This window comes from Stegostoma tigrinum, chromosome 10 (assembly GCF_030684315.1).
Source record: "Stegostoma tigrinum isolate sSteTig4 chromosome 10, sSteTig4.hap1, whole genome shotgun sequence".
Classification (NCBI taxonomy): domain Eukaryota; kingdom Metazoa; phylum Chordata; class Chondrichthyes; order Orectolobiformes; family Stegostomatidae; genus Stegostoma; species Stegostoma tigrinum.
In genome coordinates this window covers 4,468,842-4,493,481 of record NC_081363.1, presented here as the reverse complement: position 1 = coordinate 4,493,481, position 24,640 = coordinate 4,468,842, and the positions used below count along the sequence as shown (strand labels likewise).

At 46.9% G+C, this 24,640-nt stretch overlaps 1 protein-coding gene across 3 annotated transcripts in view; it reads right to left on the bottom strand.

Annotated features, from left to right (window-relative positions):
- Window positions 1–1,816: 1,816 nt before the first annotated feature.
- Window positions 1,817–24,640, bottom strand: part of brf1b (BRF1 RNA polymerase III transcription initiation factor subunit b) — a 424,707-nt gene continuing 401,883 nt past the window's right edge. For all 3 annotated transcript variants that reach the window (XM_059648920.1, XM_059648921.1, XM_059648922.1), the window contains 3 exons: window positions 16,148–16,199; window positions 6,099–6,261; window positions 1,817–5,512 (listed from right to left, as the gene is read on the bottom strand). In XM_059648920.1, coding sequence (XP_059504903.1) covers window positions 5,475–5,512; window positions 6,099–6,261; window positions 16,148–16,199 — 253 coding nt within the window. In that variant the 3' untranslated portion in view covers window positions 1,817–5,474. The remainder of the gene's footprint in view (window positions 5,513–6,098; window positions 6,262–16,147; window positions 16,200–24,640) is intronic.

Here is a 24,640-nt window from a genome sequence, read left to right as displayed (position 1 = left end):
GTTGAATATTAAGTTCAGAAACGAGTTGTGATGTTGCTTACTTCATACAGCCACCCTCAGGCGACTGTCTGTGCAGAGTTTCCTCCCACAGTCCAAAGATGTGCAGGTTAAGTGGATTGGCCGTGGCAAGGATAGGGTAGAGGTGTGGGTAGGGTGGGATACTTCTTAGAGGGTCAGTGTGGACTCACTGGGCCAAATGGCCTGCTTCCACACTGCAGGGATTCTGTGGAGGTTGTGAAATACCCAGTCTGAAGGTGATGTTCCTCTAGTTTATGCTATGATTCACTGGAGCACTGCAGACGTGTGGGCATGCAAGCAGGACACTGTGTTAAGATCAGAGATAATGGGAACTGCAGATGCTGGAGAATTCCAAGATAATAAAATGTGAGGCTGGATGAACACAGCAGGCCAAGCAGCATCTCAGGAGCACAAAAGCTGACGTTTCGGGCCTAGACCCTTCATCAGAGAGGGGGATGGGGAGAGGGAGCTGGAATAAATAGGGAGAGAGGGGGAGGCGGACCGAAGACGGAGAGTAAAGAAGATAGGTGGAGAGAGTATAGGTGGGAAGGTAGGGAGGGGATAGGTCAGTCCAGGGAGGATGGACAGGTCAAGGGGGTAGGATGAGGTTAGTACGTAGGAAATGGGGGTGCAGCTTGAGGTGGGAGGAGGGGATAGGTGAGAGGAAGGACAGGTTAGGGAGGCGGGGACGAGCTGGGCTGGTTTTGGGATGCGGTGGGGGAAGGGGAGATTTTGAAGCTGGTGAAATCCACATTGATACCATTGGGCTGCAGGGTTCCAAAGCGGAATATGAGTTGCTCTTTCTGCAACCTTTGGGTGGCATCGCTGTGGCACTGCAGGAGGCCCAGAGGGGACATGCCAGCATATCAGAGTAATGGATAACAAAGTGTGGAGCTGGATGAACACAGCAAGCCAAGCAGCATCTCAGGAGCATAAAAGCTGACGTTTTGGGTCTAGACCCTTCATAAGAGATGAAGGGTCTAGGCCCACAACGTCAGCTTTTGTGCTCCTCTGGTGCTGCTTGGCCTGCTGTGTTCATCCAGCTCCACACTTTGTTATCTTGGATTCTCCAGCATCTGCAGTTCCCAGTATCACTAACAGAGTAATGGACTTTGGAATACTGCAGAACATGGTCATTTTAATTCTTTTACCTTAAAGATAATCCATTGGTCAAAGTGTCTTTTCTTCAAAAAGCTAATCTCGAAAAAGAAATCTGCTTTTGGTCTCTACTTTTCTGAAGAGAGATAGAGAGTGCATATTGTTTGCGTGTGCATTTTGGAGATATTTAGAGGGATAATCATTTATTCTTCCATCTTACTGCATCTGTGTGTTAACCAATTATTGCATCTTCGACATAAATCAGTGATTGCATTTATTCAGTGTTTGTTCAGAAACCCTGTTAATAGATGGTGTAGTTTGAAACCTGACGGTAATAAGGTATTTAGTTGGTCATCTCAGTCATGATAAAAACTTCTCTTCTTTCATATTCTGGCCTGTGGACCACGATGATGGTGTATGCTTCTAGCCTCAATCATTACGCGTAGCTCTATTTGAAAAGCAGCAGGGAAGATATTCACAGTGTCCTGGGCCAATACGTCTTCCATATACATCGTTAACAACAACACTATCAGCTCATTGTCTCATTTCTGTTGTCAGTCACATTTTTACAATTTCAATATAGGCAACACTATGAAAAATACTCATTGACAGCCAAGTGCTTTGGAGATTCCAGAAACTGTTAAAAACTTGCATATAAATTCAAGATCTTTATTTAAAACAAATTTAAAACAAAGGAGTCATCAAATAAGGCCAGATGGTTAGAACTTAGAAACAAAAAGGGGGTGTTCAGTCTATTGGGACTGTATTATAGATCTCTACGTGGCCAGTGGATACTAGAGGAGCAAATGTGTAGAGATTGTATGTATCTGTAGGGATAATTTGTTGGAAATTTTAATTTCCCCTGTTACTGACTTGTCCACCCAGGGTGTAAATGGCTCGGATAGGGTGGAATTTCTCAAATGTGCCTAAGAAAATTTCTGAAATCAATACGTAGTGGGCCCTACTCAGGAGGGTGCAACACTGGACCTCCTCCTGGGGATTGAGGCCAGGCAAGTAACTGAAGTGCCAGTCAGAGAGCACTTTGGGTCCTGTGACCATAACTGCCTTAGTTTTAACATAGTTATTGAGGAGGATAGGACAGGTCCACAGGTTAAGATGCTGAACTGGAGCAGGGCCAATTTTGGGTCCATTGGGCAGGATTTAGGTTGGGTGAGTCTGTTTGAAGGGAAAGGAATGACTGGTAAATGGGAGGCTTTTAAAAGGGTGATATTAAGAGTCCAGGGGCAGTGTATCCCTGTTAGGGTGAAGGGAAAAGCTGGCAGGTTTAGGGATCTCTGGCTGACGAGGGATATTGAGGCTCTGGTCAGGAAAAAGCAGGCACACATTGGGGTTTAAGATTTCAGGCTCAAGTGAATCCCTCGATGACTATAAAAAGTGTAGGAACATACCTAAGAGGGAAATCAGAAGAGCAAAAAGAGGGTCTGAGATGGATCTGGCAGATAAGGTTAAAGTTAATCCCAAGAGGTTCTATAGCTATATTAAGAGTAAGAGTGTGGCTAGGGCGAGAATAGGTCCCCTTAAAGATCAGCACGGCTGTCTATGTGTGGGGCCACAGGAGATGGGGGAGATTTTTAATGAGTATTTCTCCTCAGTGTTACTGAGGAGAGAGTCATGGATCCTAAGGAAATAAGGGAAACAAGTGGGAATGTTGTGGACCACGCACGCATTACTAGAGAGGAGGTGTTTGCAGCCTAACGTGTGGAGGGCCTGATTGAGTCCATCCTCAGACATTGTGAGAGAATGGGGAAGAAACTGCAGAGGCTCTTGCAGAGATTTTTGCTTCATCCTTAGCCACTGCTGAAGTTTTGGAAGACTGGAGGGTGGCTAATGTTGTTCCGTTGTTTGAGAAAGGTAGCAAAGACAGGCCAGGGAACTCCAGGCCAGTGAGCTTGGCATCAGTGGTAGGCAAGTTATTGGAGAGGATACTGAAGGACAGGATCAACCAACATTTGGATAGTCAAGGACTGGTTAGGGATAGTCAGCGTGGATTTGTGCGCGGGAAGTCATGTTTGACAAATCTTTTACAGTTTTTCAAAGAGGTAACAAAGAGGATGGGTGAATGTAGGGCAGTGGATGTTATCTACAAGGACCCGCACAGCAGGCTAGTTATGAAAGTGAGGTCGCATGGGATCCAGGGAGAGCTGGCTAATTAGATTCAAAACTGGCTCAATGGCAGGAAGCAGAAAGTGATGGTTGAAGGATGTTTCTCTATCTGGAGGCCTGTGACTAGTGGTGTGCCACAAGGGTCGGTGCTAGGACCTTTGTTATTTGTTATTTACAGAAATTATCTAGATGTGGATGTACAAGTAATGATTAGTCAGTTTGTGGATGATACAAAATTAGGAGGTATGGTTGACAGCCTAGATGGGCCTAAAATGTCAGCCTTCCTGTTCCTCTGATGCTGCTTGGCCCGCTGTGTTCATCCAGCTCTACACCTTGTTATCTTGGATGGATGCATATAGTCTTTTTCCCAGGAGTGGGGAATTGAAAACTGGAGGGCATAGGTTTAAGGTGAGAAGGGAAATATTAAGAAGGAGCTGAGGGTCAACTTCTTCAGGCAGAGAGTGGTGCCTATATGGAACGGGCTGCCAGAGGAAGTGTTTGAGGCAGGTACAATAGCAACATTGAAATTACCTTTGGATAGGTACATGGATAGGAAGGATTTAGAGGGATATGGACCAAATGCAGGCAATTGGAACTAGCTGAGTGGGCACCATAGACCAGTTTGGTCTGAAGGACCTGTTTCCATGCTGTGTTATTCTATGACTGACTAAATCTATGGATTGAGAAGAAACTCAATGCATACCTCCATCACAGTTTAAGAATTTCAGTTTTAATTTTTTTTTTGCAGTTTATAACCACCCAATGGAGAATTATTTGTCAAGTCTTCACAGGAATTGAAGGAGATATGGAGATATTTGTTGTTTATAATGTTGGGTGTTAATTCAAATTGAAGCCGACGGGGTTAATTATTATTTTTAATCACCAAGGAAGAAACAGGTGGAGGTGAACCGATAATTTGTCCAACTTTAATGGGAAACAACTGTTGAATGGGATTCAGATTCACAATCACTTGTTTTTCGTCTGGAGATGAAACTTACAGTTAATCTCAGTATTAGTGACTGGTGTGAGAGGCATATGGGAACACACCACAATCTACATTTGTACTGCTGGCTGCTTATCTGCAGTTTAAGTTGGTGCGAAAATCTCACACACCCCACATTAATTCTTCAATGAAACCCAAGCGACAATACAAGTTCTCCCGGCATAGATGCTCCGTTATGAATAGTGTGAATTAATAGTTTTGTTTTGGTGAAACTGCTGCAGCTGCTCTGCGTAGAATGAGCAGTAAATGTAATCCCGCTGTTACACAATGCAGTGGAGACACAGTGTTTGATGTCAGGAATGGCTCAATATATCTGATGTCACATGCTTGTCACACAAATTAGTCAAATGAAGGATTGCATCAAATCCATAATCCCCGATCACCCTTCATTTGACAACACTGACTCCCCTGAGTTTGTTTGTTTTTATTTTTTTAAGGAAAACACTGATCCTGTGGAATGAGCAGAAAAGATATCAAAATGTCTCAAAGCAGTGAATCCATAATCAACAATCAGAGGCCATGGATTTTGAACCGTGACCCTGAGTGAACAGTACTGGCCCTCCTTTACACTGCGACATCACACCCACCGTTAAGACTTATTGAACATAATTGATCATTTCTGCAAAGTTTCAAACTACAAAATGGACCTTCAGCAGATTAGACAATGATGATTTCTTGCCAACATCTCCCTATTGGAGGTTACCAGCTCATTGCTTAGAGCCAATTTCGGTAAAAATCAGGCACATGGAAGTGTGGGTGTGCTTCTGGAATTTTTTCAAGTTGGCATTCCCACACTTGTGCCCCAGGTTTCTCAATCATTTCTCCTGCACCCTTTTGTTTCAAGCACTTCTGTTCCACAGGGTGGTAAGTACACAGAAATACAAAAACTAAATTATTCAAATGAACTGTAATAAATAACAAATTCTGTACAAAAAATAAACAATGCAAAAAAAACCTCAAAAAACAAAAGGTCATCATTTCATTTTCAAATAGATCCTGATCAAAAAAAAAGTTCTTCAGTCACACATGTGCCTGAAAACCTTCATCATGCCACCAATATTCTGTCCCAGGCACAGAAACTCCCAGGTTTTAAAGGCTACTTTCTTGTGTCAAGCCGCTCACACCGGAGAACGGGGCTCTGCCAGCAAACTGCCTGCCGTGAAAAGCGCAGGAAACAGCCCCCGACTTTCCGACCAGCTTCAAGGCTTCTTCAGGAAAGTGCCAATACCTCTTAGAATCCATCATCCTCCTCCATTTCAAAGCCATAATCTTGAAGAGAAAAATAAAGAGTTTCAGCATTCCACAACTGGGAATTCTCTCACACATTTTCCCTGCTCAGTTTCTACCTTCCTTCCTCAGACATGAGCCCAGACTCAGGTACAGTTCTACAGATGCCTCACACCCCCTTGAGTGGACAGTTCTAATTCCACTGTAACAGAAAAATGTTCTGAGGTGTTTTGCAGTTGGATGTTTGTACAGTACCAACCTGTTCAGTTTTTGCTCTTCAGACAATCCCTTCATATCAGGGACCATCCTGATGGACCTTCTCTGAACTGCCTCCAATGAAATTACATTTTTGTTTAAATAAGGTATCAAAACTGTTCTTTCCATCCCACAATTGACCAGGACTCTCTCCAGTCTTACTGCTTACAACTGGCGATTGTTGGAAGGATTCACATGTTGATACCCCACTGCTCTGCCGTTCGTTATGAGGACACGGTCTGTAGCCGTCAAATCCCACACAAACCCAGTCGTTCTGGTGCAGACTAGCACAATGCCTCCTTTGTACCTCTAAGATCCTTTGTAACGTTTCTCCGCTGAACATTTCTTCAGAGATTTGTTTTGAAACACTCACCATTTCCACCTATAAGTTGCAATGCACTGAGACAGTTCTCTTCCTCCTCTTCCACCTCCTCTTCCTCTTCCACTTCATCCTCATTATAAACCACAGGGCCGCTCTCGACCAGCACTGCAACAGGCTGCTCTGTCTGACTGGCACCAGGACCTGAGTCAAGTGCCTGCAGGAGATAAAAGATGAAAAATAAATCACTGTAACTGCAGTGACTGCCCTTCACAAAGACAGAGAGAGAGAGAGAGAGAGAGAGAGAGACAGAGATGGAGAGAGAGAGAGAGAGAGAGAGAGAGAGAAAGAGAGAGAGAGAGACAGAGATGGAGAGAGAGAGAGAAAGAGAGAGACAGAGATGGAGAGAGAGAGAGAGAGAGAGAAAGAAAGAGAGAGAGACAGAGATGGAGAGAGAGAAAGAGAGAGAGAGAGAGACAGAGATGGAGAGAGAGAGAAAAAGAGAGAGAGACAGAGATGGAGAGAGAAAAAGAGAGAGAGAGAGATAGTCAGAGAGAGTGTGAGAGATAGAGACAGAGTTAGAGGGAGAGACAGACAGACACAGAGAGACAGGCGGAGAAAAACAAAGAGGGAGACAGAAAGAGAGAGGGAGATAGATAGAGAGAAAGAGATAGAGGGAGAGACACACACTGAGGGAGACAATGTTAAGTCCCCCTCATAACAATACACTACTGTAGTAGCTCCCTGGCTGTGGAACACAGCAGTTTGGGGACAGTGAGTTTAAGATGTAAGTTGATGAAAATGATTCCCTGAGAATATAATAAAGCAGGCTGTTACGGCGTATTCTGGAGGATAGCTCCTCCATTTCGGGCACTAGACCAAACTTAAGCAAGGAGCAGTTTTCATGACAGCAGAATTGGGGATTATACAAGTCTAATCCTGATGCAATTCCTGGACTACAGCCTCAAGCACAATCCAGTTCCTTACTTTGTCCTCAATCTTAATAACTTATTGTATCAAATGTTGCCAGGATGGTGGAAGATGGGTCTTGCTCTGGCGGAGGTGGGGGGTGGGGGTGGGGGTAGGGTGTGTTGCTGGCATACGACAGAGAATATAACACATGTCAACCACATGGGGATCTTTGAAAAGACAAAGACCAGGAGGATGCTGATGATCTGAAACAAGCAGAAACCACTGGAGAAATTCAGCAGGTCTGGCAGCATCTGTGTTTCCAGTGACACTGTTTCACCCATAACAACTTAAGAACTAGGAGCAGGAGTAGGCCATCCGGCCCCTCGAGCCTGCCTCATCGTTTAATAAGATCATGGCTGATCTTTTTGAGACTCAGCTCCACTTACCCGCCCACTCACCATAACCCTTCATTCTTTTACTGTTCAAAAATTTATCTAGTCTTGCCTTAAACACATTCAGCGAGGTAGCTTCAACAGCTTCACCGGGCAGGGAATTCCACAGATTCACAACCCTTCGGGTGAAGAAGTTCCTCCTGACCTCAGTCCTACATCTGCTTCCCTTTATTTTGAGGCGATGCCCTCTAGTCCTAGTTTCACTTGCCAGCTGAAACAACCTCCCCGCCTCCACCTTACCTATTCCCTTCATAATCTTATATGTTTCTATAAGATCTCCCCTCATTCTTCTGAATTCCAATGAGTATAACCCCAGCCTACTCAGTCTCTCCTCATAATCCAACCCAGTCAACTCTGGAATCAACCGAGTGAATCTCCTCTGCACTCCCTCCAGTGCTAGTATATCTCTTCTCAAGTAAGGAGACCAAAACTGCACACAGTACTCCAGGTGTGGCCTCATCAGGACCCTGTACAGCTGCAGAATCGCCTCCCCATTTTTAAACTCCATCCCTCGAGCAATGGCAGACAAAATTCCATTTGCCTTTTTAATTATCTGCTGCATCTGCAATCCTACTTTTAGTGATTCATGCACAAGGACACTCAAGTCCCTCCGCACAGCAGCGTGCTACAATGTTTTTTACCATTTAAAACATAGTCCATTTTGCTGTTATTCCTACCAAAATAGATGACCTCACACATCAACATTGTATTCCATCTGCCAGACCCTTGTCCACTCGCTTAGACTATCTATATCCCTCTGCAGACTTTCAGTGTCTTCTGCACGCTTTGCTCTACCACTCACCTTAGTGTCATCTGCAAATTTTGACACACCACACTTAGTTCCCAACTCCAAATCATCTATGTAAATTGTAAACAATTGCGGTCCCAACACTGATCCCTGAGGCACACCACTAGCCACTGACCACCAATTAGAAAAACACCCATTTACCCCTACTCTTTGCTTTCTACTGGTCAACCAATCCTCTATCCATGCCAGTACATTACCTGTAATACCGTGCAACTTTATCTTATGTAGCAGCCTTTGATGTGGCACCTTGTCAAATGCCTTCTGGAATTCCAGATACACCACATCCACAGGTTCCCCATTGTCCACCGTGCAAGTAATGTCCTCAAAGAATTCCACCAAATTAATTAAACATGACCTACCCTTCACTAACCCATGCTGGTGTTCCCAATGGAACAATTTATATCCAGATGTCTTGCTATTTCTTCCTTAATGATAGATTCAAGCATTTTCCCCACGACCGAAGTTAAGCAACTGGCCTATTGTTACCTGCTTTTTGCTCACTTCCTTTTTTAAACAGTGGCGTCACATTGGCTGTTTTCCAATCTGCAGGAACCACCCCAGAGTCCAGTGAATTTTGGTAAATAATTACTAGTGCGTTTGCTATTTCCCCCATCACCTCTTTTAGTACCTTGGGACGCACTTCATCAGGGCCTGGAGACTTGTCTACCTTTAGCCCCGTTAGCTTGCCCAACACTGCCTCCTTAGTGATGATGATAGCTCCTAGGTCCTCACCTGCTATAACCTTCTTGCTATCAGTTTTCGGCATGTTATTTGTGTCTTCCACTGTGAAGACCAACACAAAATAACTGTTTAATGTCTCGGCTATTTCCTCATTCCCAGTTATTAAATCGGCCTTCTCATCTACTAAAGGACCAATGTTCACCTTCGCCACTCTTCTACGATTTACATATTTATAGAAACTTCTGCTGCCTGTTTTTATACTCTGAGCTAGTTTGCTCTCATTATCTATCTTACTTTTCTTTATAACATTTTTTGTGGCTTTCTGTTGGCCTTTAAAGATTTCCCAGTCTAGTGGTTTCCCTCTGCTCTTTGCTTTTTTGTATGTGTTTTTTTTCAATCTGATACTTTCCTTTATTTCCTTAGACATCCATGGCTGATTGCCTCTTTTCCTACAGTTCTTCCTTATCACTGGAATATACTTCTGCTGAGTGCTGTGAAAAATCGTTCTGAAAGTGCTCCACTCTTCCTCAATTGACCCTGCATAAAGATTTTGCTCCCACTCTAACTTAGCTAACTCCTTCCTCATTCCTTCATCGTCTCCTTTGTTTAAACATGGGATATAAGTACTGGATTTAATCTTCTCACGCTCCATCTGTATTTTAAATTTGACCATACTGTGATCGCTCCTTCTGAGAGGATCCCTAACTGTGAGATCATTAATTAGTACTGTCTCATTATAGGACTCAGGACTAGATCTAGGATAGTCTGCTCCCTTGTAGGTTCCATTACATATTGTTCAAGGAAATTTTTGCGGATGCATTCTATGAACCCCTCGTCAAGGCTGCAATGAGCGAACTGGTTTGACTAATCAATATGTAGATTAAAATCCCCCATGATAATTGCTGTACCATTTTTATGTGCATTAGCTATTTCTATGGTTATTGCCCTCCCAATCACGATGTCTTCTTCTCCCCGCTATTCCTAATTTCCACGCAAACGGATTCAACCTTTTGTTCAGTCGAACCTATATCATCTCTCACTAACCCCTGATATCATCCTTAAAAATCAGAGCGACAACACCTCCCTCATCTTCCGGTCTGTCCTTCCGAGCAGTTTGATACCCCAGTTCTGAAGGAAGGACACTGGACTCGAAATGTTAACTGTGTTTCTCTGCAGAGATGCTGCCAGACCTGTTGTTTCTCCAGCAATTTCTATTTTTGTTGGGGATTTTTGAGTTGCTTTGACTACTTTAAATCAAGGCTGAGTCAACTCTTTAATTAGCAGGATTCAAGGCTTATATTGTAAACTTCTGGACTGTACCACTTAGTTAGGTTTCTGTTTATTACTCATTATTGAGGTACGGGCTTTGTCGGCAGCCCATTTCTAACTGCCCTAGATTTCAGGGAGAGGGATTGTGATATACTTGAATAACTCAGCATTGATAGGAAAGAGGTATCAAAGGTTTTAGCACCTCGAAGGTGGATAAATGCCCAGGTTCAAATGACAAGTATCGAAGGCAGTATGAGGAGACTGAGAGACTCTGATATTAATGTTTAAATCCTCTCTGGCCACACAGGACTGGAGGACAGTTTATGTCATTATTTAAGACAGGTGGCAGGGATAAACCAGGAACCTGAGCCTGCTATCAGTAGTAGAGAAACTACAGAAAAAATTGTGAGGTACAGAATTAATTTCCACAGAGGTAATGATTGATTGATGATAGTCAGTTTGGCTTTGTGGGGAGATAATGATGAATAAATCTTAAATTTTCAAGGAGGTGACTAGGTGTGTAGATGAGGATAGTGCAGATGATGCAGTCTATGTGGACTTCAGCAAGGTTTCTGACAAGGTCTCACATGGCAGGCTGCTTAAGAAGTTTGGAGTCCATGGAATTCAGGGAAAATTGGCAGATTGGATCCAAATTGGGCTGGTAGCAGGAAGCAGTAGGTGATGATTGAAGGGTGCTTTTGTGCCTGGAAGCCTGTGTTCAGTGGTATACCATAGGGTTCAGTGCTGGGTCCTTTGCTGTTTGCTGCCTACATTAATGATCTCAACATGAACAGAGGAGGTTATGAATCAAGCTCACAGGTGACACAACAATTGATGGTGTAACAAATAGTGAGGAGAAAAGTCTTAGAGTACAGCACAGGCTGGTTAGATGGGCTGAATAGTGGCAAATGGAATTTAATCCTGAAAAGAGACAGACACACAGAAAAGCAGACAAGGGTGGGGATGGAAAAATGTCTTGGGTGGTTGTAACTGATGTCCATTTCAAGCCCACCGACTCCCACAGCTACCTAGAATACACCTCCTCCCACCCACCCTCCTGCAAAAATTCCATCCCCTATTCCCAATTCCTCCGCCTCCGCCGCATCTGCTCCCACGATGAGGCATTTCACTCCTGCACATCCCAGATGTCCAAGTTCTTTAAGGACCGCAACTTCCCCCCCACGGTGATTGAGAACGCCCTTGACCGCGTCTCCCGTATTTCCCGTGACACATCCCTCACACCCCGCCCCCGCCACAACCGCCCCAAGAGGATCCCCCTCGTTCTCACACACCACCCTACCAACCTCCGGATACAACGCATCATCCTCCGATACTTCCGCCATTTACAATCCGACCCCACCACCCAAGACATTTTTCCAACCCCTCCCCTGTCTGCTTTCCGGAGAGACCACTCTCTCCGTGACTCCCTTGTTCGCTCCACACTGCCCTCCAACCCCACCACACCCGGCACCTTCCCCTGCAACCGCAGGAAATGCTACATTTGTCCCCACACCTCCTCCCTCACCCCCATCCCAGGCCCCAAGATGACATTCCACATTAAGCAGAGGTTCACCTGCACATCTGCCAATGTGGTATACTGCATCCACTGTACCCGGTGCGGCTTTCTCTACATTGGGGAAACCAAGCGGAGGCTTGGGGACCGCTTTGCAGAACACCTCCGCTCAGTTCGCAACAAACAACTGCACCTCCCAGTCGCAAACCATTTCCACTCCCCCTCCCATTCTCTTGATGACATGTCCATCATGGGCCTCCTGCACTGCCACAATGATGCCACCCGAAGGTTGCAGGAACAGCAACTCATATTCCGCCTGGGAACCCTGCAGCCATATGGTATCAATGTGGACTTCACCAGTTTCAAAATCTCCCCTTCCCCCACTGCATCCCTAAACCAGCCCAGTTCATCCCCTCCCCCCACTGCACCACACAACCAGCCCAGCTCTTCCCCCCCACCCACTGCATCCCAAAACCAGTCCAACCTGTCTCTGCCTCCCTAACCGCTTCTTCCTCTCACCCATCCCTTCCTCCCACCCCAAGCCGCACCCCCAGCTACCCACTAACCTCATCCCACCTCCTTGACCTGTCCGTCTTCCCTGGACTGACCTATCCCCTCCCTACCTCCCCACCTACACCCTCTCCACCTATCTTCTTTACTCTCCATCTTCGGTCCGCCTCCCCCTCTCTCCCTATTTATTCCAGTTCCCTCCCCCCATCCCCCTCTCTGATGAAGGGTCTAGGCCCGAAATGTCAGCTTTTGTGCTCCTGAGATGCTGCTTGGCCTGCTGTGTTCATCCAGCTCATGTGTTCATCTGTGTTCATTTTATCATCTTGGAATCTCCAGCATCTGCAGTTCCCATTATCTCTTATAGGGGTACAGGGTAGAATGGGGCAATAGGACGAAGTTGCTCAAAAGCAAGTCAGAACTGTCACAGACAGGTGACTGTGTATGAATGACTCAATGACATACATAGGAATGCATTGAGTAGTGAGTAGATAGTTGAGTTTTACACAATTATGGCTGATTGAGGAGAAAATGACCTCCACGAAGGGCAGATGGGAAAACGAAGATGGTAATTCCAGGGTATATATGTAGTCCTCATGTCTACTGCTTTTCTCACTTGGATTAAAATGACATCCCAACCTCTTGGATCAGATAATTCAGCAACAAGTCTAAGGCAAGCAGCTTGCTGGTCTCTCAGGCTCAGTATCTGATTAGGCTGCCCATCTGACCCCCCAGGACAAGGGGCTGCTGCAAGACAGCAGTAAATGTGAAGACATCACCACTGTACAGACAATGTTTAGGGACAGGATGACAGTTTAACAATATTCAGTTCCCTTTAATTCTTACTAATTATCACAGACACCACCAGTCTGTCACATCAGGAAAAATGTGTGCTAATACTCAGTAATGAGCAGCAGTCATTGCAATAAAAAACAATTCCCAAGGTACTTTATCAGATTGTGTCTGAAAATTAAAATGTATTTAAATACTGATTAAAATGAACCAATGCAAATTAAACCATTAGAATACTTAAAAAATACTAACTTATTGAAAGATTGACTTACACAACAAAACAATCACAATTTTGAGTCTCATATAATTTTACAATGGAGACGATATTATATGTCTGCTATTGTGAGAGACTGTGTGTGTGTGTGTCTGTGTGTGTGTGTGTATGAGAGAGTGTGTGAGCGAGTGTGTGAGCGAGAGTGTGTGAGCGAGAGTGTATGAGAGAGTGTGTGTGAGAGTGTATGTGTGTGTATGAGAGAGAGTGTGTGAGACAGAGACAGAAAGTGTGTGTGTGTGTGTATGTGTGTGACAGAGTGTGTGAGAGAGAGAGACAGACAGAAAGTGTGCTTGTGTGTCTGTGTGGGAGAGAGAGTGTGAGAGAGACAGAGTGTGAGTGTGTGTCAAAGAGACAGTGTGTGAGAGAGACTCAGAGACAGAGTGCGTGTGTGTGTAAGAGAGAGAGAGTGGAGGGAGAGGGGGACAGAGAGACACAGAAACAGACATGGAGAGAGGTCACCTATGCTAACAGGTTTGGACATGCTGCTAGGAGGGAGGAGGAGGGTAAGATTCTGATTGGCAGGAGAAAGCAGATGAGAAATCTGAAGGCTGCTGTCAAAATTCATTACTTGAAGACATTTTATTTTGCAACCGTTTATCCCCAGACAAGTTTTATAGGGGGCAGCAGACTGAACAGTTACACCGATTACTGCGACTCGGGCCTATGACGTAACTTTACAACGTCCCCATGTCCTACACCACCGAAGTGAGTGGCACTGCTAATCTCCCCCTCACTGTCTGCCTGGATTCACAAAGGTGGAGTGGTTCCCTGGACAAGGCCAATGCGACTGCAATGAACCACAGTGGCGGCAGCATCCCAATTAATGGCAACAAGGTGGTGCCAGCAGTGACCCAATGGGAGCAGTCCCTCAGCACTGACCCCCCCCACAATGAGAGCAGTCCCTCAGCACTGACCCCCCCCACAATGAGAGCAGTCCCTCAGCACTGACCCCCCACAATGAGAGCAGTCCCACAGCACTGACCCCCCCCACAATGAGAGCAGTCCCTCAGCACTGACCCCCCCCACAATGAGAGCAGTCCCACAGCACTGACCCCCCACAATGAGAGCAGTCCCACAGCACTTATCCCCCCACAATGAGAGCAGTCCCTCAGCACTGACCCCCCACAATGAGAGCAGTCCCACAGCACTTATCCCCCCACAATGAGAGCAGTCCCACAGCACTTATCCCCCCACAATGAGAGCAGTCCCTCAGCACTGACCCCCCACAATGAGAGCAGTCCCACAGCACTTATCCCCCCACAATGAGAGCAGTCCCACAGCACTTATCCCCCCACAATGAGTGCAGTCCCTCAGCACTGACCCCCCCCACAATGAGTGCAGTCCCTCAGCACTGACCCCCCCCCCACAATGAGAGCAGTCCCACAGCACTGACCCCCCGACAATGAGAGCAGTCCCACAGCACTTATCCCCCCACAATGAGAGCAGTCCCTCAGCACTGACCCCCCACAATGAGAGCAGTCCCACAGCACTTATCCCCCCACAATGAGAGCAGTCCCACAGCACTTATCCCCCCACAATGAGTGCAGTCCCTCAGCACTGACCCCCCCCACAATGAGTGCAGTCCCTCAGCACTGACCCCCCCCCCACAATGAGAGCAGTCCCTCAGCACTGACCCCCCCACAATGAGAGCAGTCCCACAGCACTGACCCCCCCACAATGAGAGCAGTCCCTCAGCACTGACCCCCCCACAATGAGAGCAGTCCCTCAGCACTGACACCCCCACAATGAGAGCAGTCCCACAGCACTGACCCCCCCACAATGAGAGCAGTCCCTCAGCACTGACCCCCCACAATGAGAGCAGTCCCACAGCACTTATCCCCCCACAATGAGTGCAGTCCCTCAGCATTGACCCCCCACAATGAGAGCAGTCCCACAGCACTGACCCCCCCACAATGAGAGCCGTCAACTCAGCACTGACCCCCCCACAATGAGAGCAGTCCCACAGCACTTATCCCCCCACAATGAGAGCACTCCCACAGCTCTGACCCCCCACAATGAGAGCAGCCCCACTGCACTGACCCCCCCGCAATGAGAGCAGTCCCTCAGCACTGACCCCCCCACAATGAGAGCAGTCCCACAGCACTGACCCCCCCACAATGAGAGCAGTCCCTCAGCACTGAACACCCAATGGGAGCAGTTCCTCAGGACTGAACCCCCACACAATGAGAGCAGTCACACCGCACTGAACAACCCCCCCACCATGAGAGAAGTCCCTCAGCACTGACACCCCCCAATGAGAGCAGTCCCTCAGCACTGACCCCCCCGCCATGAGAGCTGTCCCTCAGCACTGACCCCCCCGCCATGAGAGCAGTCCCACAGCACTGACCCCCCCGCCATGAGAGCTGTCCCTCAGCACTGACACCCCCGCCATGAGAGCTGTCCCTCAGCACTGACCCCCCACAGCAATGAGAGCAGTCCCTCAGCACTGACCCCCCCACAATGAGAGCAGTCCGTCAGCACTGACCCCCCCCACAATGAGAGCAGTCCCTCAGCACTGACCCCCCCGCCATGAGAGCTGTCCCTCAGCACTGACCCCCCACAGCAATGAGAGCAGTCCGTCAGCACTGACCCCCCCCAGCAATGAGAGCAGTCCGTCAGCACTGACCCCCCCCAGCAATGAGAGCTGTCCCTCAGCACTGACCACCCCCAGCAATGAGAGCAGTCCGTCAGCACTGACCACCCCCAACAATGAGAGCAGTCCCACAGCACTGACCCCCCCCAGCAATGAGAGCAGTCCCTCAGCACTGACCACCCCCAGCAATGAGAGCAGTCCCTCAGCACTGACCACCTCCAACAATCAGCAACATCAGCAGAAGAGTGGCGAGTGAATTTGAAATTTTAAAATACTGTAAATACTGAATAAAGGATTGTTACCAGGTTTATTGCTGGTTTTTTCGAAGATGCTGAAGAAATCAGGGGCCGAAGCCTGGAAGAGAAAGGAGAAAATGTCTTTCAATTGGTGCTTTCAGTTTGATTCTTTAATGCTCAGACCAAAGTCAGACAGTAGACTGCATTGTACATTTAAAGATAGTAATTTTGTAGCTCTTGCTTCAAATTAAAGGAGGGCCAGGGGCCCGAAAAGTTATAACTGTGTGAACGTATTAAACGTAAAACAGAAAAATCATCAGTTAAAACATGTTCATAGTTTTAAATAAGCTGTGAGGTAGCATATCAAAGATGTTCAAACATGGCTGGGTTCTACAATGTGTGAGTAAGATACTAGAGAGATGGGCTTCAACAGGAAAGTGAGTATACCAGACAGGGCTCTTCAAAGGGAAGTGTACTGTACACAACTGAGGGATGATCTCAGGTTTACGAAGGATTCATTGTTGGAAAAGCTGACAGGTGAGCAGCGGGAGAGGTCTGTCTGGAGGTAACAGAAACCTCGATGTGTGTTGTGTGTGAACAGAGATGAAAATACAGTTTGATCACTGGAATGAGGCAAAAACCTTTTAAAAACTGCTGATTCTGGAAATCTGAAATGGAAACAGAAAATGTCGAGCAGTTCAGGCATCGTCTGTGAAAAGAGAAGTATAGTGAAAAGGCACTTTCACCAAAATCAGCTGTCTCAACAGTATTCACCAGGCAGCCTCTCACACGATGGGCTGACCACATTTAGACCTTGCCAGGGAACAGCGGCAGGAAAACACCATTCTTCACTGCAGGAGGAACTGGTTTGGAGATTACATTTTACTGGTGTGATTGGCAGCTCTTGTTCACACAGTATCAGAAAAACTACAAAGCCAAGGCACCCGAGGGACACCAGCTCCTAATTAACTCACTTAGGAAATGATCTGTGCTTAATGAGGGGGACTGCCTCATGCTGCTGTCAGAAAGGCAGGCACAGACTGGCTGACATAGAGTGATAGATCGGAGAGCTCTGTGTTTCCTCAGGACTGCTGCTTCATTGTATAATTAATTTCTAAGGTTATCTGAAAGGCCTATGGCAGTTTGTTTAATTGTGGAGCAGCTTTTCAGGAATTTAGCGCCTTCCGGTTTAACTAGAAAATTGATTTGTGTGTGTGGAGATAAGAAACAGAGTTTGTTCTTTATCCCGCACAAAGTCTCCTGATCATATCCTGGAATGTTTGATGGGGACAGCATAGAGGGAGCTTTACTCTGTATCTAGCCCTGTGGTGTTCCTGTCCCGGGAGTGTTTGATGGAGAACAATCTGGAGGGAGCTTTGCTCTGTACCTCAGCTCATGCTGTCCCTGTCCTGGAGTGTTTGATGGGGACAATAAATGGAACTTGATTCTGTATCTAATGCTCTAGAAACATACATTATGACTTTCTTCACAGTATATCAAGTGCATAAACATTATCTCCTGGAACAGAAGCCTGCTTGCACAGCTGAAACTGAGTGAAGACAACCATTACTGAGGATGTTCATATTTCTCTGAATGCTGAGATATTTTTGTCTACTTTGTTGCACACTCAGGATCCTCAATTGCTTTCACTTTGTTAATAAACATGCATGAGTAAGTTCCTGTAATGCACAGAAAACAAGTTCAGATCACAGTCAAAGACAGTATATTTTACTAAAATCCCAAATATTGTTTGATGAAGGGGAAAGCTTATTACTCACTATTTCATGTCATTCCCAAGCCACAAGACACAGAGTTCAGCTGCACTAGGAATGCAACCGTTCTACTCACACCAGGCAATTCTCCTTACCTCAAAATTACAGCCCCAACTTCGCTCTAAGAAAGGAAATGGAAGGCAAAGGCAGGGGATGCCCCTTTGAGGAAATTTAAGTTTCAGTTGGTTTTTAGCAACTTTTTCCGGAGATGAACACTGAATAAAACCATCTGAATCCTGATTCTCTAAAGCTACCAGCTGGTCTGAAAATGTTTGCTTCAGGTTTGTCTGGAATCAACAGTTGGAAAATGCATGGTGAAAGCAGCTGTCAATTGTTCTGCCAACTGACTGACAGCCTGAAATGGCTGTGAAAGGGGTGATTTTTATTTCATTGTGTAACAAGCTGACATGTGGGTTGGAAAGCTGACAGGGTAATGTTTGAAGAAATGGAGAGCGAGAAATGGAGGAGGCAGGACAAAGGAGAGAGTCACGGTACAGAGACAGTGCTCGACACTGAATAGCTGATCCTCACCAGCTACAAACACTGGCAGTGGACTCACTGCTGCCTATTCCTGTGCATTGGTGGGACGGAGGGCAGGGGGATATGCATTGGAGGTTGGAGTCAGAGGAATAGAGCTTACAAGAGCTAGGAACAAAAGCAGAAATTGCTGGAAAAGCTCAGCAGGTCTGGCAGCATCTGTGAAGAAAAAGTCAGAGTTAATGTTTTCGGTCTGGTGACCCTTCCTCAGAATTGACGAGAACTAGCATTGTTACATCGTGGTGACCACAAGGGCACACAGAGATATGCATACACATTGAATATGTACAGTTGTTGGTATACTATTGATCGGAATGGGGAAATCATAGCTCAGCCTGATAACATTTTTACCAAACAGGAGTCAGTGGAAGTAATTGGTGGGAGGCAAAGAAGTTCTTCAACTTTAATCCCACCCCCATGTGGATCAAGCTGGAGTGGAAAAGTGGAGTTTTCAAAGGTATGGGAAAGTGGTTTAATTTGAATTGGGCGTGTGAGGTGGAGGCACTCACTAGCCTGGTGAGGCGAGCTGTTCTTGCCTATTTCTGTGCCTCAGCATTTCTGCTACTGAAACCCTCAGGGGTACTTTTATTATCCACAGACTCAACTATTCCAATCTTTTTTGATTGCCCACCATCCACAAACAGGGGCTCTGTCAAAACCACATCCATATTTCAAGTCACATCAAATCTTGATCGCATATGCTCACTGATGGTTCCCAGGAGAACAACATCTGCAATTTACAATTCTAATCCTTGTTTGCAAGCACTTTCCTTACCTATCCCCAGAATGTTTTTCATCTGTACAACCCTTTGAGATCCCTGAGTTTGTCCAAATCTGATCTCTTCCACATCCCCAGATAATAAAATGTGAGGCTGGATGAACACAGCAGGCCAAGCAGCATCTCAGGAGCTGCTTGGCCTGCTGTGTTCATCCAGCCTCACATTTTATTATCTTGGAATTCTCCAGCATCTGCAGTTCCCATTATCTCTTCCACATCCCCAGTTTTATTCTTCCCACCAATATGCAGCTGTGCCTCCAGTCAACCAGTCTCCAAGCTCTTCGATTCCCTCCCAGAAATTTTCAAAAATCTAAGCTGACTCTTCAGTGAGGGACTAGCACTTTATTGGAGGTGTCATTTGTCAAACATAAGTTAAACCAAGACTCCATCTGCTCTTCAAACAGGATGTAAAAGATGGAAGAGCAGCTTCTGCACTGTAGTGATCCTATGATGATAATTCTACGAAAAGAAGTTCTCTCTCAACCTAGATACTGCTGAACCACCAGCAAAGGGAATCAGAACACCAGAATCTCAAAGATCTGCAAAACTAAGCTTCATAAAAGTGATTGCTCACCAATTAATGCTAATGTTACCAACGACCTCTACTGCAACTGCCACAATGTTCAACTATCTGTATTTTGAGTGGCTCAGTGGTCAGTGCTGGTGCCTCACAGTGCCCGGAACCCAGGTTCGATTCTACCCTCAGGTGACGTCTGTGTGGAGTTTCATATTCTCCCTGTGTCTGCGTGGGTTTCCTCCGGGTGCTCTGGTTTCCTCCCACAGTCCAAAGACGTGCAGGTTAGCTGGATCGGCCGTGCTATATTACCCACAGTGTCCAGGAATGTGTACATTGGATGGATTAGCCATGGGACATGCAGGGAAAGCGTAGGGGGACGGGTCTGGGTGGGCTGCTCTTTGGAGGGTCGGTGTGGATTTGTTGGTACAAATGGCCAGTTTCCACACTGTAGGAATTCTATGAGTACACTTCTGTGTTAGACATTACAAGGTATTTGATTGGCATTATATAAATGCAAGTCTTTCTCTGGTTTCTTGAATGTCTTTGCCTCTCTCTGTGGCCACGATGATCGAAACTCTCCTCATATAGCTCATGTGGCTCAGATTCAAAGCACTTGTTTAATAATACCCCAAATGAAAGGTGCTATATCAATGTAAGTTGTTGAAATTATCTGTAAGTCTAAGCACCCTCTAATTTGCGGATCACTTTGGAAATTAGTCATTAGCAGGAAGCCAGCACTTGTTTGAAAAAGGATGCTGACATGACTGAATGGTCCCATTTGTTTCAAGCACATTGCTGGCTCCCCATTGTGCCACAGTTGGAATGTACACAAGCAGGGACACAGTGGAGTGCACCTGCAGTCAAGCCATTTTCACTATCATTTTTGTCTATCTCTCCTGACAGGGTATGGTTCACCCAGCACCAGCTGTCCTCTGGTAATGTGGGCCAGTTGCCACCCTGCATAAGTTTGGACAAGATCGACAACCATCAGCAACAGCGCCATTTAGAGCCTACAATGTCTCTGACATTACAAAGTCTCAAAGCGCTTCACGCCAGCATAAAGGAAAAGAGAGATATCAGGAGGGCTGATTAAAGCTGACCAAAGAAATGGAACTCACATGAAGGCCACTCAGAAAGTGAGGAAGACCAACAGATTTCAGGAAAATTCTCCACTGGAGACACAGAAGGAGCAATGTGTAGGAGAGGCTGTTAAGAGGAGGTACTACTTGGAGTGGTGTTGTACTAAGAAAGGAGGCGGGTGTGATGAAATAGAGAGATTAAAATATAAGAATGAGAATTTAAAAGTTGAAGTGATGGTTGGCAGGCTAGTGATCTACATGGGGCAGCATAAAGATTCTGACAACATCCGATGAAAATCTTATCCCACAGGAATCATCAGATAGAAATACAGGACTCTACAACATTTCTCCGCCCTCCCTAGACCCTTTCTACTGAAGCTAATTGCAATTTATAACACAGGTCTGGGTTTACGTGGTCCCTGTTATCTGCCATAACACTGGCAATACCACAGAGCTTGCCCCACATCAGCACAATCAGAGTGCAAAAGAGCCCAGCTTGAGAGATTGAGGAGCATTGCATGAATTTCCAGTCAATCTATGATTCATCTGGAATAATCAATGGGAATGGATCAGAGGGGACACAGATCAATTTCTGGCTGAATGCAGGAATTCCCACTCGACCTTTCGATGGCGGCGTCTGAGTGCATGTGAGTGTATGTCTGTGAGACAGCGTGTCTGAGAGTATACGTGAGAGTGTATGTGTGTCAGTGTGTGTAAATATTTGTGTGAGAGATGAGGGTATGTGTTTGTGAAGAAGAATGTATGTGACTGAGTAAGTGTCTGGGTGTATATGTGTGTGTGTCTGAGAGAGTGAGACAGTGGGAGTGAGTGAGAAAATATGAGACTGTGTGTGTGTGAGAGAGAGAGAGTGTGTGTGAGAGAGAGATAGAGTAAAAGAGAGAGAGAGTGTGTGTGAGAGAGAGAGTGTGTGTGAGAGAGAGAGATAGAGTGAAAGAGAGAGAGTGTGTGTGTGAGAGAGAGAGAGAGTGAGAGGGAGAGACTAAGAGAGAGAGTGAGAGAGAGAGAGAGTTAGAGAGACAATGTGTGTGTGTGTGTGTCTATGTGTGTGCATATGAATGAGTGTGCGCACGTGTGTGAGACAGAGTATGTTTGTGTGTGAATTTAAACACAGTTCTCTCAAAAACACATCCAACAATGACAATGCTCCTCGGATGCTTGGGAATTGTAAATGGAAGCTGAGTGTTTCAGGGATTCCCCAGTGGGACGGTGGGGGGTCTGGTAGTGGCAGTTGGTGAAACCTTCCTGAGAGAGGACGATGATACTCTGTCTGGTCTCAGCGGGTCACTTGTAGGCCGTGTGGCAGTTGCTGTAAAATGTCTGGCTTTCAGCAAACTCCACCCTGTCACTGATAATGGGAACTGCAGATGCTGGAGAATTCCAAGATAATAAAATGTGAGGCTGGATGAACACAGCAGGCCAAGCAGCATCTCAGGAGCACAAAAGCCGACGTTTCCGGCCTAGACCCTTCATCAGAGAGGGGGATGGGGAGAGGGAACTGGAATAAATAGGGAGAGAGGGGGAGGCGGACTGAAGATGGAGAGTAAAGAAGATAGGTGGAGAGAGTATAGGTGGGGAGGTAGGGAGGGGATAGGTCAGTCCAGGGAAGACGGACAGGTCAAGGAGGTGGGATGAGGTTAGTAGGTAGATGGGGGTGCAGCTTGGGGTGGGAGGAAGGGATGGGTGAGAGGAAGAACCGGTTAGGGAGGCAGAGACAGGTTGGACTGGTTTTGGGATGCAGTGGGTGGGGGGGAAGAGCTGGGCTGGTTGTGTGGTGCAGTGGGGGGAGGGGACGAACTGGGCTGGTTTAGGGATGCAGTAGGGGAAGGGGAGATTTTGAAACTGGTGAAGTCCACATTGATACCATTAGGCTGCAGGGTTCCCAGGCGGAATATGAGTTGCTGTTCCTGCAACCTTCGGGTGGCATCATTGTGGCACTGCAGGAGGCCCATGATGGACATGTCATCTAGAGAATGGGAGGGGGAGTGGAAATGGTTTGCGACTGGGAGGTGCAGTTGTTTGTGCGAACTGAGCGGAGGTGTTCTGCAAAGCGGTCTCCAAGCCTCCGCTTGGTTTCCCCAATGCAGAGGAAGCCACACCGGGTTCAGTGGATGCAGTATACCACATTGGCAGATGTGCAGGTGAACCTCTGCTTAATGTGGAATGTCATCTTGGGGCCTGGGATAGGGGTGAGGGAGGAGGTGTGGGGGCAAGTGTAGCATTTCCTGCGGTTGCAGGCCGACCCCACCACCCATGACATTTTTCCATCCCCACCCCTGTCTGCTTTCCGGAGAGACCACTCTCTCCGTGACTCCCTTGTTCGCTCCACACTGCCCTCCAACCCCACCACACCCGGCACCTTCCCCTGCAACTGCAGGAAATGCTACACTTGCCCCCACACCTCCTCCCTCACCCCTATCCCAGGCCCCAAGATGACATTCCACATTAAGCAGAGGTTCACCTGCACATCTGCCAATGTGGTATACTGCATCCATTGTACCCGGTGTGGCATCCTCTACATTGGGGAAACCAAGCGGAGGCTTGGAGACCGCTTTGCAGAACACCTCCGCTCAGTTCGCAACAAACAACTGCGCCTCCCAGTCGCAAACCATTTCCACTCCCCCTCCCATTCTCTAGATGACATGTCCATCATGGGCCTCCTGCACTGCCACAATGATGCCACCCGAAGGTTGCAGGAACAGCAACTCATATTCCGCCTGGGAACCCTGCAGCCTAATGGTATCAATGTGGACTTCACCAGTTTCAAAATCTCCCCTCCCCTACTGCATCCCTAAACCAGCCCAGTTTGTCCCCTCCCCCCACTGCACCACACAACCAGCCCAGCTCTTCCCCCCCACCCACTGCATCCCAAAACCAGTCCAACCTGTCTCTGCCTCCCTAACCGGTTCTTCCTCTCACCCATCCCTTCCTCCCACTCCAAGCTGCACCCCCATCTACCTACTAACCTCATCCCACCTCCTTGACCTGTCCGTGTTCCCTGGACTGACCTATCCCCTCCCTACCTCCCCACCTATACTCTCTCCACCTATCTTCTTTTCTCTCCATCTTCGGTCCGCCTCCCCCTCTCTCCCTATTTATTCCAGTTCCCTCTCCCCATCCCCCTCTCTGATGAAGGGTCTAGGCCCGAAACATCAGCTTTTGTGCTCCTGAGATGCTGCTTGGCCTGCTGTGTTCATCCAGCCTCACATTTTATTATCCACCCTGTCACTGCCCACTCTGGCAACATTCTCCCAACTGCCCGGAAAACAAAACCCAAGTCTAAACACGCAGCAGGATCAGACCCCTCCAAACGCTTGGGATTACAATTCACGGTCACTATTCCAGGGACCTCTGCTGCACCAATGGATAGCACTTTCACCTTAGAGTCAGGGGTTATAGGCATAAAGTCAAAACTAGCAGGAGCTCGGGCTATCAGAGGTGTTGAGTTGCTGAAGAAATATTAAACTGAGACCTGTCTGCCTGCTCAAACTGACATAACCACAGGGTTGAGCTGCATAGATCTTCGAGCTTGTTTCCAACGAGATGTCGGAACTTCACGGAATGCACTATACTTGTGCAAGCTGTTGCTTCTTTTTTGTGGAGATCTGGTGCAATGAAGCTCTGGTTGGGCTGTAATGCTCTGGAAAACAGAATTGGCTACAAATACTTTCACGATCCCCACAAACCAGCTGACTGAATGGCTGAAGCAGCCTGGGGGAGGCACTGGAAAACTGAACACATCTCACACAGGAAACCTTCAGGCCAGAAAGGCAAGTGGGAATAGAGGGTACTCAGAGGAGAAAGCTGAAAGTAGGAGGCAGGCAGGTAGGAATTCTGACGCAGGTCTGTGATTTATTA